General features: G+C 43.2%; 1 protein-coding gene across 1 annotated transcript in view; it reads left to right on the top strand.

Moving 5' to 3' along the window:
- Positions 1-14,355, top strand: part of DDX52 (DExD-box helicase 52) — a gene marked incomplete in the record, with an annotated part of 916,355 nt that overhangs the window by 363,480 nt on the left and 538,520 nt on the right. The window contains 1 exon segment of the mRNA XM_044054582.1: positions 9,103-9,253. Coding sequence (XP_043910517.1) covers positions 9,103-9,253 — 151 coding nt within the window.

The raw sequence follows: 14,355 nt of genomic DNA, 5'->3' as shown, positions 1-14,355 counted from the left end.
AGTCTTCATACCGTTCATCCCTAAATGTGTTCATTCTCCTTGAAAAAGCTATATTAGTTTAAGAAGGTAAAATAGCTGTTGGTGTTCTTTACTATGGGATAAGAGGTCTTAGCTGTAGCTAAGTAAACTATATCCATATGAATTGCAGACAGCATTATGTTTGACACTAGGCAGCTAACTACTTGTTAGAAACACACTATTAAATGTTAAGTTGTGGCTGCTTCCAGTGCATGTTTCATGAATGCATCAGTCCTGGACTTTAATATAACAGCTGCTTGGTTAGCTTTTCACACCTTTCATGAAAATTATTCATATGAAGTTCTAGGAGTCCAGCCTCATTTGGTACACTGGTGCTTTGTTTTCATGATTCTCGGAGTCGGGCCTTGTGTGGTACATTGGTGTTTTGTTGCTTTGAGATTACAAGATTGGGGCCTCCCTTTAGTACCTTGGTGTTTTAAGACTCTGCCTGCGGAGCTCTTTCTCTGTAGCTTTGAGTGTAGGTGTGACCTCAAAAGAAGGATTAGTATGTACAAAGGATGGTTTCTTTGTGTCCGTCACTACTGCATAACTTTCTTAAGTCAGCAGATGCATATTCACCATATAATCTGACTTTCAAGAAGTATCTCCTTATTCTCCTATTACTCTCTACCTGTTTTTGAAAGGCATCTAATTCCAGCATCAATGGCCTGAGTTTCTTGTGTGGTAGGCAAGAAAAAAAAATTAAAATGTATAATTTTGCATGTTCATCGTGTTTCACTGTTGCAGTCCTTACAAATGGGTTATCCGGCTCCCAGTAGCCTGCAGTCGGCCATAATATCAAAGTCCTTGGTATATGATGTTGGCTGCCTCCGGAATAAGCCTGATGCCAGGGCATCAGATATAAAGGCAGGCAGCCAACGTGACTTCCTCAGTCTTTCTTTCCGCGGAGCCCAGAGCAGAAGCAATTCGCACGAGTGCCGGTCAGCCGATTACCTCCTTTTTGTATTCCGACTTCTAAAGTTGAAGACATCCTCAGGTAAGTACCCCATTGGGGACTCATTTTTTTTTTTTCTTGCTTTAACGAATGTCAGAGAAGATTAATAAGCGTCTTTCCTGTGGAAAACAGATTCCACATTGTGATTTTCATTCTTACTGTATTACTTGTTTGGGCCTTGAGCACAACGTCCCAAACTGTGATCTCTGTGCTTCTTTTAACCCGCGTACATACGCCGAAGAGATAACATTTTGTATAAGCACTTTGAAGTTTGGCCTGAGTTTGTTGGTATGGCATCTTCTGGTCTCCCGACTTTGGATGTGCCTAAAAAGCGCAAGGATAAGGACCGCGACAGGTCTAGGGTTAAATTAACCAACGACATCCCTGTTAAGTTGGTAGTCAGTCTGGCGGTAGCCAGTGAGGCGCTTTCCTTGCCCCTGCAGTCCGCTAATGTTCAGCATCAGGCGTCTTCGGAGGCCTTTCCTGAGTCCTCCATTTTTCAGGCTTCTACCTTGCCTTCTGGCCCTCCGCCAGTCATTGCCTCTGATGGCTCCGGAGCTGCTAGGCAGGTGCCGGATTCTGAGGCCTCTCTTCTCCGCCCGGAGACTAGATCCAGACCAACAACCTCAGCCCACATTTCTGCTGTGGCTTGGCCTCCCGAGTCCCTCCGGCTTTCTAGTAAGCTTCTCTGCAGAAAATCTACTACTAAACGGGCATCAGCCTCCCCTCAATTACCTCAGGTGGCTAAGATGGCTAGTGATCTCTTAACTCTTATCAGGGACTCTCAGCCTCCTTCTAAGAGGGCTAAGGAATTGTCCACAGATGTTTTGTCTGCCTCAGGCTCAGAAGTTTCTAGCAACTCTGCCGATGGATATTCTCAGCTTTTTTCTGGTTTTGAGGAATTTGATGCTGAAGACTCCATCCATTCTGCCTTCCCCCCAGAAGATTTCTCTTTTGAAGATACTCTGAATACCCTCAGGGAGCATTTTAGATGAGAAAGTCAGGATTTCTCTTAGATTAAGAAGCGTATTAGGGTGTTCTTGGATTTGCATCAGCATAAGCCTTTGGCTATTTCACCGGTTTTGGAAGTTGTTGATGTTTTCATGGAGAATTCTTTGACTCCTAATTCTGTTCCTCCTTCCCCCAGAAAGCCTGACAGGTATTATAGAGTTCCTGATTCTCATCAGTTCCTTTTCAAAAATCCTACTGCTGATCCAGAGATTATTTCTCAGGGCCCTAAGGGTGTTAAAGCCACGGTTGCTAAAAATCCTGTTCTTTCTGACAGGAAATCCAGGGCCTTAGATAGGTGGGGTAAAAAGGTTTATACTTCTTCCACCCTGGCTATTGGGTCTGTTAATTGTCTCCTTCATATGCTTAAGTATCAGCACCATACGTTGGAGGTTATCAAGGCTAGAATTGCTGGTGTTCCTTCCCTGATGGAGAATAAGGACATGCAAGACGTATTAAATTCTGCCACTCTGGTTACTAAACATTCTCTACATTTTGGGTTTGACACTTTGGAGGCTTCTTGCAGAGCAGCGGCCGCTGGCTTTTTTATCAGAAGAGACATGCTTGGCTCAGGGAGCAATCCCTTTCTGAACTTGTAAAGTCTAAATTACTGGACTTGCCTTTGCATAAGGGCAATCTTTTTGGAAGCAAAGCAGAAGAGGTGTTGAAGAAGCTGGGGATAAGGCTAAATCTATGCAAGCTGTTAAGGACTTTCTGCAAGTTCAGCCTCCTCGTTTTAACAGGCATTACCCTTCTAAGAGTTGAACTTTTCCTGACCCTCGTAAACAGAGTCGTACTAGATCCAGGGGCTACAGGTCTTCCAGGAGACAGGCTTCCACCCCTCACAAACACTGGCAGGCTTCATCTTCTAAATCTGGGAGTTCTAAGCAGACTTCCCAAAGCAAACATTCTCAGTGACTCCGGCTTTCCCCCGCTTACCTTTGCGGGCCCAGGGTTTCCTTTGGAGGGAAGGTTAGCCATTTTTGTAAATGTTTGACACACTATCACAGATGACAAATGGGTGCTACAAATAGTATCCCAAGGCTACAAATTCTCCTTTCACACCTTCTCGGTCCTGCAAGGATACCCAGATATTCCCCCCTCTTCAAAGGGCAGAAACAGAAAACCAAGTTTCTTCCTTGCTAAACCTGGGAGCAATAGAGCCAGTTCCTGCACTTCAGACAGGCCAGGGTTTTTACTTGACTTTTCCTGGTTCCCAAAAGGGGGGGCACCTGGTGCCCTATTCTGTATTTGTCCATTCTAAACACCTTTCTGGTGATTCCCAAATTCAAAATGCTCATCCTTCAGCAGTTGCTGCCAGTGCTGGCCAAGAATTCCTGGCTGGTGACTTTGGACCTAAAAGAAGCTTACATGCACATCCCTATAAGAGAAAGCTGCAGGCAGTTCCTTCATTTCAAAGCGGGGAACAGCACTTCCAATTATCTGCACTGCTCTTTGGCTTATCTACTGCTCCCAGAGTTTTTAGAAAATGTCTAGCTCCAGTCATTGCCTTTTGCAGGCAAAGAAACATTCAAATTTACCCTTACTTGGACGATTGCCTTATTCAAGCAAACTCTCCAGAGCAGCTTCTAAAGGATTTGGAATTTGTAAAGAACCTTCTCACCTCTTTGGGCTACACAATCAGCGAAAAGAAGTCAAAATTGGTACCCACCTAGGATGATTGTATTCCTGGGAGCGAGTCTGAACGCAGCCACCCAGATGGTATCCCTCCCTCAAGAGAAAACAGATGGATCTTTCGAATTACTTCAAGGACTTGGCAGGCTTGACCCAGCTCTCTGCAAGGCAATTCCTGCAAGCCCTGGGGTTCATGGCTTCAGGTATTCCAATGATTCCATATGCAAGACTGCATATGAGGAAAATACAATGGTACCTCAAAATCCATTGGTGTCAACACACTCAGGATTTAGACTTGATTTTTCCTCTGCTTCCCTGCCTGCAGATGGAGTTCCTTTGGTGGGCAACGGCCTGTGCATAGAACAAAGGCCTACCTTTCTGTCCACCTCCTGCCAGCCAAACCCTTACCACGGATGCCTTGGACTATGCTTGGGGAGTGCATCTAGAGGGCACATGCATTCAGGGAACTTGAACCTATCAACAAGCTCAGCTGCACATAAATCTGAAGGAAATTATGGCAGTTCAGCAGGCCTTGATGGCTTTCAAGCATCTTCTCTCTCCTGGTACTCTACCAGGACAGACAACACTACAGTCATGTGGTACATCAACAAGCAGGGAGAGACTTGCTCTTACACCCTGTGCAGACAAAGCATGAGACTATGGTCCATGGCAGCCTCTTTGGGCATTCATCTGATAGCCCAGTTTATTCCAGGAAGGCTCAACACCTTGGCAGACCAATTGAGCAGGCAGGTCCTGGATCCTCACAAGTGGCAACTAAACAGGACCATCTTCCATCGCATCATTCAGCGTTGGGGCACTCCTCAGGTGGATCTCTTTTCTTCTCCAGCCAACCACCTTCTTACAGCCTTTTGCACCAGGGATCATCACAACAAAGTTTGGAAAGTGGATGCTCTGTCCTTCCCCTGGACACAGCTGCCGATCTATGCATTCCCTCCTTTGCCTCTTCTTCCCAGAGTGCTGTTAAAGATAAGGGACAAAAAACCAGGAGCCATCATCATAGCTCCAGACTGGCCCAGGCAGCATTGGTATCCACTTCTTCGCAGACTCTCCCAGTCTCGGGCTTGGTATCTTCCCCTGATACCAAATCTCTTGGCTCAGGACGGAGGAAAGATTCTGCATCCTCACCTTCAGACTCTGTATTTGACTGCCTAGCTTATAATTTAAACCTTTCTCAACAGGTAGTTGAGGTCCTTTGTGAGGCCAGGAGGCCTAGTACTAGGAAATCTTATGCAGATAAGTGGAAAAGAGAGGAGAAAGACCCATCTCAACCTACTCTTCGTCTAATTCTTGATTATCTGTCAGGTTTATTTAATGGCGGACTTGCCTTATCTTCTGTCAAGACTCATGCTTCAGCTATTTCTGCCCACTGTTCCTTTGAACAACCCATTTTCTCTCATCCTCTGATGAAACAGTTCCTCAGGGGAGTTAGCAATGTAAAGCCTCCCAGAAGGGCACTTACTCCTGCATGGGATCTTAATTTTGTGCTTGAGAAACTTACTGTGCCTCCCTTTGAACTTGCTGCCTCAGCAGATTTGAAGTTTCTCTCCTGGAAAACTGCATTTTTTTGGCCATTACTTCAGCTAGAAGAGTGTCTTTGCTGCAGGCTTTAATGGCAGGAGAGCCTTTTTTCACTTTCCATGTGGATTGGGTTTCTCTCCGGACTAATCCTTCTTTTATGCCTAAGGTGGTTTCTAGCCTGACTCTTAACCAGTCTGTCCTCCTGCCTACCTTTTCTAATCCTCAGAATAGAGGAGAAAGGTCGCTACATTCTCTGAATGTGCATAGGCAACTTAGATTTTACCTGGATAGGACTAGGCCTTTCAGAAAGTCAGATCAGTTGTTGGTCAGTTTTGCTCCTGGAGCCCAGGGCAAAGCTATTTCTAAACAGACTATTTCTAAGTGGATTGCTCATTGTATTCACTTTTGTTACTTACAGCATGGCAGGGTTCCTCCTCAGGGCATTAGGACCCATTCTTTTAGAGCTACCTCTACCTCAGTAGCTTTTCTTAGAGGTGTACCTACTAAGGACATCCTGGAAGCCGCTATCTCGACCTCTGTCCACACTTTCACCAAACTAAGTCCAGGGCTGGTTTTGCCACTGCAGTGTTGCAGGGCATTCTTACCAACCATTAATCAGTAGTGTTCCTCCTCCCTTTTTGTTTTTTCCTGGGTTTTGGCAATCAACCCATTTGTAAGGACTGCAACAGTGAAACACGAACATAGTACAGTTGTGTACACTTACCATAAATGTAGATGTTCGAGTGTATTCACTGTTGCAGTCCTGGCTTCCCCCTTTCCATCCCCCTTTTTTCCTAGGGCACAGACTGGATTGTTTCTTTACCTGGTCTTACTTTTTTTGGGGACTTCTGACAGTTATGGCCAGAAAAACTGAGGAAATGACATTGGCTTGCCTGCCTTTATACCTGACGTCAGGTTTATTCCGGAGGCAGCCGACGTCATATAACAAGGACTTTGGTATTCCGGCCAACTGCGGGCTACCGGGAGCCGGATAAACCCATTTGTAAGGACTGCAACAGTGAATACACTCTGACATCTACATTTATGGTAAGTGTACACAACTGTACTATCTTTCACATGTGTGCACCTAATGGTGACTGCAAGATTTGAAAGAGCCCTTCTAGTTCAGTGTTTGGACACCATGATTTGTGCTTGTAGGAGGCATGTACCTCAGTGCAAGTACTAGAGATTTCTGGAGTTGTACTGAGCTGAGGATATTGGAAGAGGATATCTAAGCAGTTATTCATTGCAGAAAGTCTTCTCACAGATATCTCCTTTCCTTGAACTAGTCTGTACACCTTCTGGACAAATTAGATGTGAGCAACTGCTATATGCTGTGAATGTATACTGGCAGCTTTGATCTGCTTTCATTAAAGGGAACGATTTCTGCACATTGAATTTTTTTTTTTTTCTGAGTAAGGGATGAGATCTCAGGAGCCAAACAGGTGATTTTTAAGTAGATGGCCAGCTGCGTCACTCTTTATAACCAGAAGCCACAATTATGACTTATTGTCATGGAAAGTTCTGTGCACTCCATTCAAGAGGCACTCCTGAAAGGTTGTCAGCCAACAACTGGAGTGGCATTTTGTCAGCTTGCCTGTTCCACAGGGAATGAATTATTTTTCTTATACAGTATCATGGACTACATTGAGACCTTGTGCTTCAGTTCTGCCGTAAAGTCTAAGGAAATGCACAGACAGTTCAGCAGCTAGATCCATATTGACATTATAGCTAATCAGGAGTGGTGCAGGGCAGAAGGGGTAGATAATGAAAATCCGAGACACTCAAGGATGACCTTTCTTCTGACTGCCTGTTATTTTAGCTGGCAGTGTGGCTTTAGAAAGCAAGTGGTGGAATGAATGGAGTTAAAGTGAGGAGGAGCCTGATGTTTATGGGTGGGGAGAGCAAAAAAAAAAGCTATAATAACATTCTCATGATAATGGTTAGGTTACACATTGCACCAGGAAGGCTATTTTCCTGCTATACACTTCACGTGTGAGACCACTGAGAGTTGCTTCATCTGTTAAAAGTGCAAATTCTTAACTTAGAGGAATGAAGGAGTTGCTAATTTGTGTTAGTCCATTAGACTGAAAGATCAGTCAGTCATCGGGTCTATATTACCATCTCGAATGGTAAAAATGTTGACCGCTCACATGAGCGAAAATGGACTAAAACTTTTTTTGGGGGGGGTTGCAGTACAGTGTGGATTGTGATATTTGCCCTTTTCTCACAGTAGTGTGACTTTGGAGTTGGAATATATATTTAGCTGGGGGGGGGGGGGGCACAGCCCCACACAATACCAAGTTTGTTTTTAGTCCGTTTTTGCTCATGTGAGCATTCGACATTTTTACCATTTGAGATGGTAATATAGACCCCAGTCTTCTTGGTGGTGTACTTTCTTTGCAGGAAGTATCTTTTTCTTGTTTTAAAGGCCGTGAAAGATCCATTTCTTTTCAAGACTATTTGAAATGAACTGGATATCAGAGGTTGGTCTCTGAATTTATTTGAACTGTTTTTTTATCAACTCTTGTTTTAGTCAAAGAATAGTGAATGGTCATCAAGATTTCAGAAATGTGCTGCTAAGGAAGTTTTTCTGAGAAGGAATAAGTTCTCGTATCTCATTACCATGAAACTAAGGGGCCAACTGGGCAACAGTAGAGAAGCCACTGGGCTCTGTCCTGTGGGGAGGGGAGATTAAAAAAAAAGTCAAGCTTCTTCAATGTAGTGTTAGGCAAACCTTTGAAGGCAGTATAAGCAGTATTGCAATGAGAGATCTGTGTTTAGTGCTTGTTCTAGGAATGTTTCTGCGGTAAACATTTAAATCCCTTCCACATATATACTCCCTTCATATGTTTTCTAAGTGCTATAACCTGAATCTGCATTCTGGTAGAAAAGTAAGACTGCCACCCAAAGCATCTAGCAGATTCCCTTATCATCCAGTTTCTTCTGGACTTTGTTCTTAAACTGTTTGGAATCCTTACCTGTTTGAAAGGGACTGAAGTGATTCCTTATATTTTGTTTGCTGCAAGACCTTATTTTGCAAAGATGTATTTTGCAACTTTCCCCGTGGGCATGTAGAAGAAAGCTAGGAATTTATCAAAGATTTTACAGTGCAGTTGTATTTTTGTTTTTAAGATTTCTAGGTGTAAATGAAGGAAGGAGGCTTTGGTGGTGAGCATGTCTTTAAGCTTGGACTCAGAAGAGGGGTTCTTAATGCCTTATGTGTGGTGGATACTGAGAAATGGCTAGGAGCAGCAGCAACATTTTGTATTTCATTGATTAGGATGTAGTATGTGCGGCTTACAGGAAATATAATTTTTTTAAGGTATGCAAGCAAAATAGGTTCATTTTGCAGTGTGATGTTGCTGTACAGCTATAGTTGAGACTTTGAAGCAGTAATCCTTTTGTAATACAATTCTAAAAAGTGTTACTCATGTTAAGTGCATGCTCACATTATGATCTTCTGTTTATTCCCTTTTCCCTACTTCCCTTCCTTATAGCTAACTGGACAGTGGACCACAAAATGCAGTTATAATACAAGTATTTAATTTACTTGCAAAATGCAATTTCCACTGCTGTGCAGAAGTGTTTTCTTTGTATAATCTTTTGTCACATTCAACACCATGGTATCAGACCCCAGGCACTACGTAGTTGGAGAAGAACTAAATGAAACTATGTTTACAGATTTACATGGGCAGTGCAATGGTTTCAGTTCCATTTTAGAAAAGTGCATTGAAAATCAAGACAGTGTTTGTCCAAGTACACTTTCATGAAATTCTTGTATAAGTACATGCTATCCTTAAAACAGTAATGTTTTGATAATTTGTAGTTTTGATAATTTATATTTGCTTGATTTAGATGACAGATGACCTTGTGTGTTTGTGTGATGAATGAATAGTTCATTCAGGTGTTATTTATTTTTTTATTTTTTTTATTTTTTTTAACAGAGAGACAACATTGTGCAGAGTTTCAGAGCTGGAAAAATCTGGGTGCTTATCTGTACATCACTCTTGGCCAGAGGAGTTGACTTCAAAGGGGTGAATCTAGTCCTCAACTATGATTTCCCAAACAGTGCTGTGGAGTACATTCACAGGATAGGTCAGTATGGATAATGGATAAGATGCCCATTATATATCTAGGCTGGAGACTGGAGTCTCATTTTATACTTTCACTGTAGTGCATTTTGAAATATTTAATACAGCTACAATCTACTGTCTTTGACAGCAGTGGATTTACTATACTGTTTGGAATTTGCTTATCAGTCTGTTGTTAAAAAATGCCATTAAATACCCAGAATACCCAGTTTCACTCTTGGATTATCTGAGCCTCAACAGTGATGAGAGCCTTTGGATACCTTTTTTTTTTATATATACACTTTTCTGTCTCTCTCTCTCTCTCTCTCTCAAAATAAGGATTACCTTTTTGAAAATTGGGTTTGGAAATATGTTGAGAGAGAGAGATAGCCCAGCTTATTCCAGGAAGGCTCAACTAAAACAGTGCTCCATTTAAACTCCATTTAGAGGAACAGTGCAGGAGTTTAGGAGAATGGGACTGGGATCGAAGAGGGGAGGGGTGTTGCTCTGCGGTGATGGGGGGAGTTATGTGAGCTCTAAAGTTCTGAAAATGTAAATTATGGCTACAGATATGGACCACATCACCCACCTGTTTCTGTTATGGAGAAACGCCTATAGTGAATTCATTTTTGAGCTTTTCTGTTTTGCAGTCTCCCCAGCTTACCATTTTGTCTGCATTGATCCCACACTAGGGATTTCTGGCATATGCTGTGGAATCGGGCATCAGTCTGTGTGTACCCTGTCATTTTGCCTCTCAACAGTTTGGATATCAGTCCTAAAGTTTGTCATGAAAAAGTTCCCACATTCAGTGCCTAGTAGATTTGAGTCCTTAAACCATTAGTTTAGCTGCCCAACTGAGCCAAGTCCAGCACAAGTACTGCCCCTGTTGCTAAAAAGTAAGTGTTGAGCATTGCTTTACGTGCAAACATTTTAACCCAGCCATCTCCAGACACAGTTGAGAAAAGATAAGCATACTTAAGATATTGCAAGATGGCTGCTTTCAAACCTTCTTAGTGTAGGGAGTGTCAGGGTCAGTCCTTTTGAGCTTAGGCCTATGTCACAGCATTATCAGAAAGCAAAAGATATGAAGAGTATCTGGTCAGGATGAATGTTCTACCACAGGTAACCTTAATAATTTTGTAGCTGGATCATACCAACTCTTGTAACTCTTCTGGAATGCACCCTGGGTGCTGAAACAGACATGTAGTGATATGTGAAATACTAGGCAACACCTCTATGTTAGGCACATGTGAGCTGGCTGGAAATAGCATGTCTTTGTGTTCATCACCAAATAAAGAAAAAGTTTCCAAAAAAAAAAAACAATCAGCAAAACATTACATGCATTATATTACTGTTGTTAAAGGATTTAAAGGGTTGCTAGCCTTTTGTTCAGTGGTTGGGTCTCCAACAAAATGTAGAGAAATACTTTAGCAGTGAGAGTGGTAGAGTCGGTGCATGTTCTGTATTGTTTCTGACAACCAGGCATAGTAGTTGCTTGTTAAACATTTGAGGAGTAGGGGTAGCAGGAACTCTCACTTTTTTTTTCCAAGTACTGTCAACGTACACCATCCATATGCATATTTGTATTGCACAGTTCTTCGTAAAGGTACACAAAACTGTATGAAGCACATAACATTAATGCATCATTGTGAGTGCAGAGGGAAAGAGATTGATCCCTTTTTACAAAACATGTACTTGACTGTAAGACAGTGTTAAAGTATCATCAAATTAACATTAACTCCTTTTTTCCTATTTTCTGCATGTGGTCATAGTGCCACATCCACAGTTTCCATCTCTTTTGATTCAGTGCCATTGTTCAACCTTCAACAGTCATGTTTCTCACAATACATCCATCTCTTTGCTGGACACCCTTGTTTCCTCTTACCTTCTTCCGGTCTGTCCCAGATCTTTAGTAGATCACGTGCCCAAACCACCGTAATCTGTTCTTTGGCCTTCTGTGCAATTGGAGCTGCTTAGAGTTCTGCTGTTTTGTTTTAATTTCTTCATCTGTTGTTCAGAGGGCATTACATCACCCATCTCAGGAGCTTCATCACAATGCTGGCTTGGCTTGCTCTTCAGTTGAAAGCCCATATGCCTCTATCTCTCCCCCCTTAGCTAGCAGATTTGAAGCTAAACAATTTCTTAAAGGCATCCTACACATTAGACCTCCCAGTAAACCTATGCCACCCCCCTGCGACTTTAGCTTTGTTTCTGAAAAGCTGACTCTACCACCCTTCGAGTCAGCTTCTTCAGCTTCTCTACAGTACTGCTCCTGGAAAACTGTATTACTCCTAGCCTTAACTTCAGCCAAGTGTGTGTGTGCTGCAGGCCCTTATGGTATCTCCCCCCTTTCTGGTCCTCCACAAGGACAAGGTTTCCCTGCTCACAAATCCAACCTTTCTTTAAATCAGTCCATCCACTTGCCCACCTTTTTACCTTCCCCCCAGAACCCTAGTGAGAGGGTGCTCTATACTATACTCGTACCCCTATTGAGAGGGTGCTCCATACCTTAAATGTCTACAGACAACTGAGATTTTATTTAGACAGAACCAAAGCTGCTAGAAAGTCAGATCAGCTCTTTCTTTCTTACCACACCAGGGACCTGGCGGGTGGGTTAGACTCTCTCCCTTCCTCTGTTAAGGCTCAGTCCACCAAGGCTGTTGCCTCATTTGGGGGCTTTTTCAAGGGTTTGGATGCTAATTCAATTCTTGAAGCAGCTACATGGACCTTAGTCCATATTTTCATCAAACACTACAAGTTAGATGGAATCTCAAAATCTAGAGCAGAGTTTGCCAGAGCCATACTGTTTGGGTTCCTGGAATGCTCCTCTGCTACACCCTCCACCCTTGCTTCATGCGCTTCGGTATTCCATCATGTAATGAATACTGCAACAGATGTACTTCTTTAGGCTGGCATTCCTCCTGGGGCAGTCAGTTCTGAGGATGGTACGTGCATCACTCTTATGGCCAACATCCGATCACATCGTACGTATGCTGACTGACGTCAGGTCACCTACAGTGAGGAACTCCCTTGTGTAATAAATACTGCAACAGTGAAGAGAAGGACATCTATCATTACGGGAAGATTTTACACAACTATTCTTTATGCATGGCTGTGCCATCAGCCCATCCCTGTGAACTTCAAGTCTAAAATCCTAGACTCGCCCCTATACAGAGACCTCCTGTTTGGCTGAGATGCTGCAAAACTCTTCAAAGCCCTTCAAGATCAAGGTTAGACTATAAAGGATTGTAGACGGATTTGACTTTCTACAGTCCCTTGATGCCACAGGAACTACCTAACCAAGTCCATTTCTTTTAAGAGGGACCCTTGATCCACTCAAAGAAAAACACAAAAAAAAAGTCTCTCTCACAAACCAGATAAGGAGTCTTCAGGGAGACTTCCCTTTGGAAACAAAAAAAAAATGTAACTACCTTCCCAAATACCTCTTCCCTCCTCAAACCCTCCACCCCTCTTTCAAAAAGGCTTTGTGTCCCTTTACTTGGAAATGGTAACTACAAACAATGGTGTTCTGACTATCATCCAAGAAGACTGTGCTGTGTCATAGGAAAGCATCTCCTTATGTAAAGAACCTGACTGCTCATTCACTAAACCAGCTCCCTTTGCTTGACTGTCATTCGAGACTTAATAGATCAGGGCACCATAGAAAAGGTGCTATCCTCCTCCTGAGGAAAAGGGTTCTAGTCCAGAATTTTTCTGGTGCCAAGGAAGGACAATGAAGACCCATTCTATTCTAAACACCTTTCTAAAGTTACCCACTTTCAAAATGTGCTCTCTCTCTCTGTACCCTTCTGCCTTTCATTCTTCCTCATGCCTTTTTGTATCAGTAGACCTAAAGGATGCCTTACCTTCACATCCCCATTCAACCCTCTTGCAGGAAATTCCTCATTTTCCACTGGCTCATCACATTTTAAGTTTACTGCTTTGCCCCCTCACCTTCTTTTTTACATTTTTTTATTTATTTAACATTTGTTGACTGGGAAAGTCCGACTAGGTCAGAGCCTATTTTCAGTGGAGCCCCAGGGAGCAACGCTCCAGATGCATGTCTTTGGATGCATCATATGGTCTCTTACCTGGACATAGTACTTATTCAAGCTCTCTTCATAGACTTCCTCCTCAAGCATGTAAATTTCACCATACATTTCCTATCCATCCTAGGATTCAATAACAACTTCAAAAAATCCCTTCACACCCATGCAGGGCCTGGTATTTCTGGGTTGCAGACTAGACACCTGCAGAATGCTTGCCTTTTTTCTTCCGGAAAAAGTTTAGTCCAATCACCATTTTCAGAAACCTCTGCTTAGTGTCTCACTGCACAGCAAGGGAGATTCTCTGGGCTTTGAGTTTCATGGTGGCTACCATCCCAGTGCTTCCCCTGGTCAGACTATTTATACAGAAAATTCAGTGGTACCTGAAATCAGTGTAGTCTCAGCATTCCATGGATAACCTCGCAACATCTCTTACCTTGCCTCAAAAAGGAGCTACTCTGGTGGAAAAAAAGAGGTCATGCTCAGTCCGGGTCTTCATTTCACCCGAGCCCCACCCATCCAAATCCTTCACATAGGTGCCTCAGACAGAGCATGGGAGCTTGGAGAGGATCTCACTGAGTGCAGGAAAAATGGCATTCCCTCCTCCTGAAAAAACACAACAACCTGAAAGAAATAAGTCCCTCTGCAAGCACTGCTGATATTCTCCCATCTGTGGAAACCAGCCTTACTACTGGTGTACACTGACAACACCACAATTATTGTGGTGTTTGAACAAACAGGGGGCACAAACTCTTACCCACTGTGCAGGCTTGCACAGGAGGCATAGCACCTAGCCACACAAATGGGCATGACTATGACAGGGGCATAGATTCCCTCACAGGAGACTGCACTGGCGGATTCCTTCAGCAAGTCCTTGGAGGACCATAATGAATGGACCCGTGAACAAACAAGTCTTCAAAACAGTAAGGCATCAGTGGGGAACACCACAAGTAGACCGTTGTGCTTCACCAGAAAACCACTAGCTTCCCCTGATGTCCTTCAAGAATGCAACTGCAGTCATAACATATGGGTTGTCCTGCCTCAGGCAGCCCTCGGTCGGCCAAATTCCAAAGTCTGGGTC

The sequence above is a fragment of the Protopterus annectens genome, chromosome 13.part0 (genome assembly GCF_019279795.1).
Source record: "Protopterus annectens isolate FY-2018-M chromosome 13.part0, PAN1.0, whole genome shotgun sequence".
Taxonomy (NCBI): domain Eukaryota; kingdom Metazoa; phylum Chordata; order Ceratodontiformes; family Protopteridae; genus Protopterus; species Protopterus annectens.
This window is presented reverse-complemented; position numbering and strand designations above follow the sequence as displayed.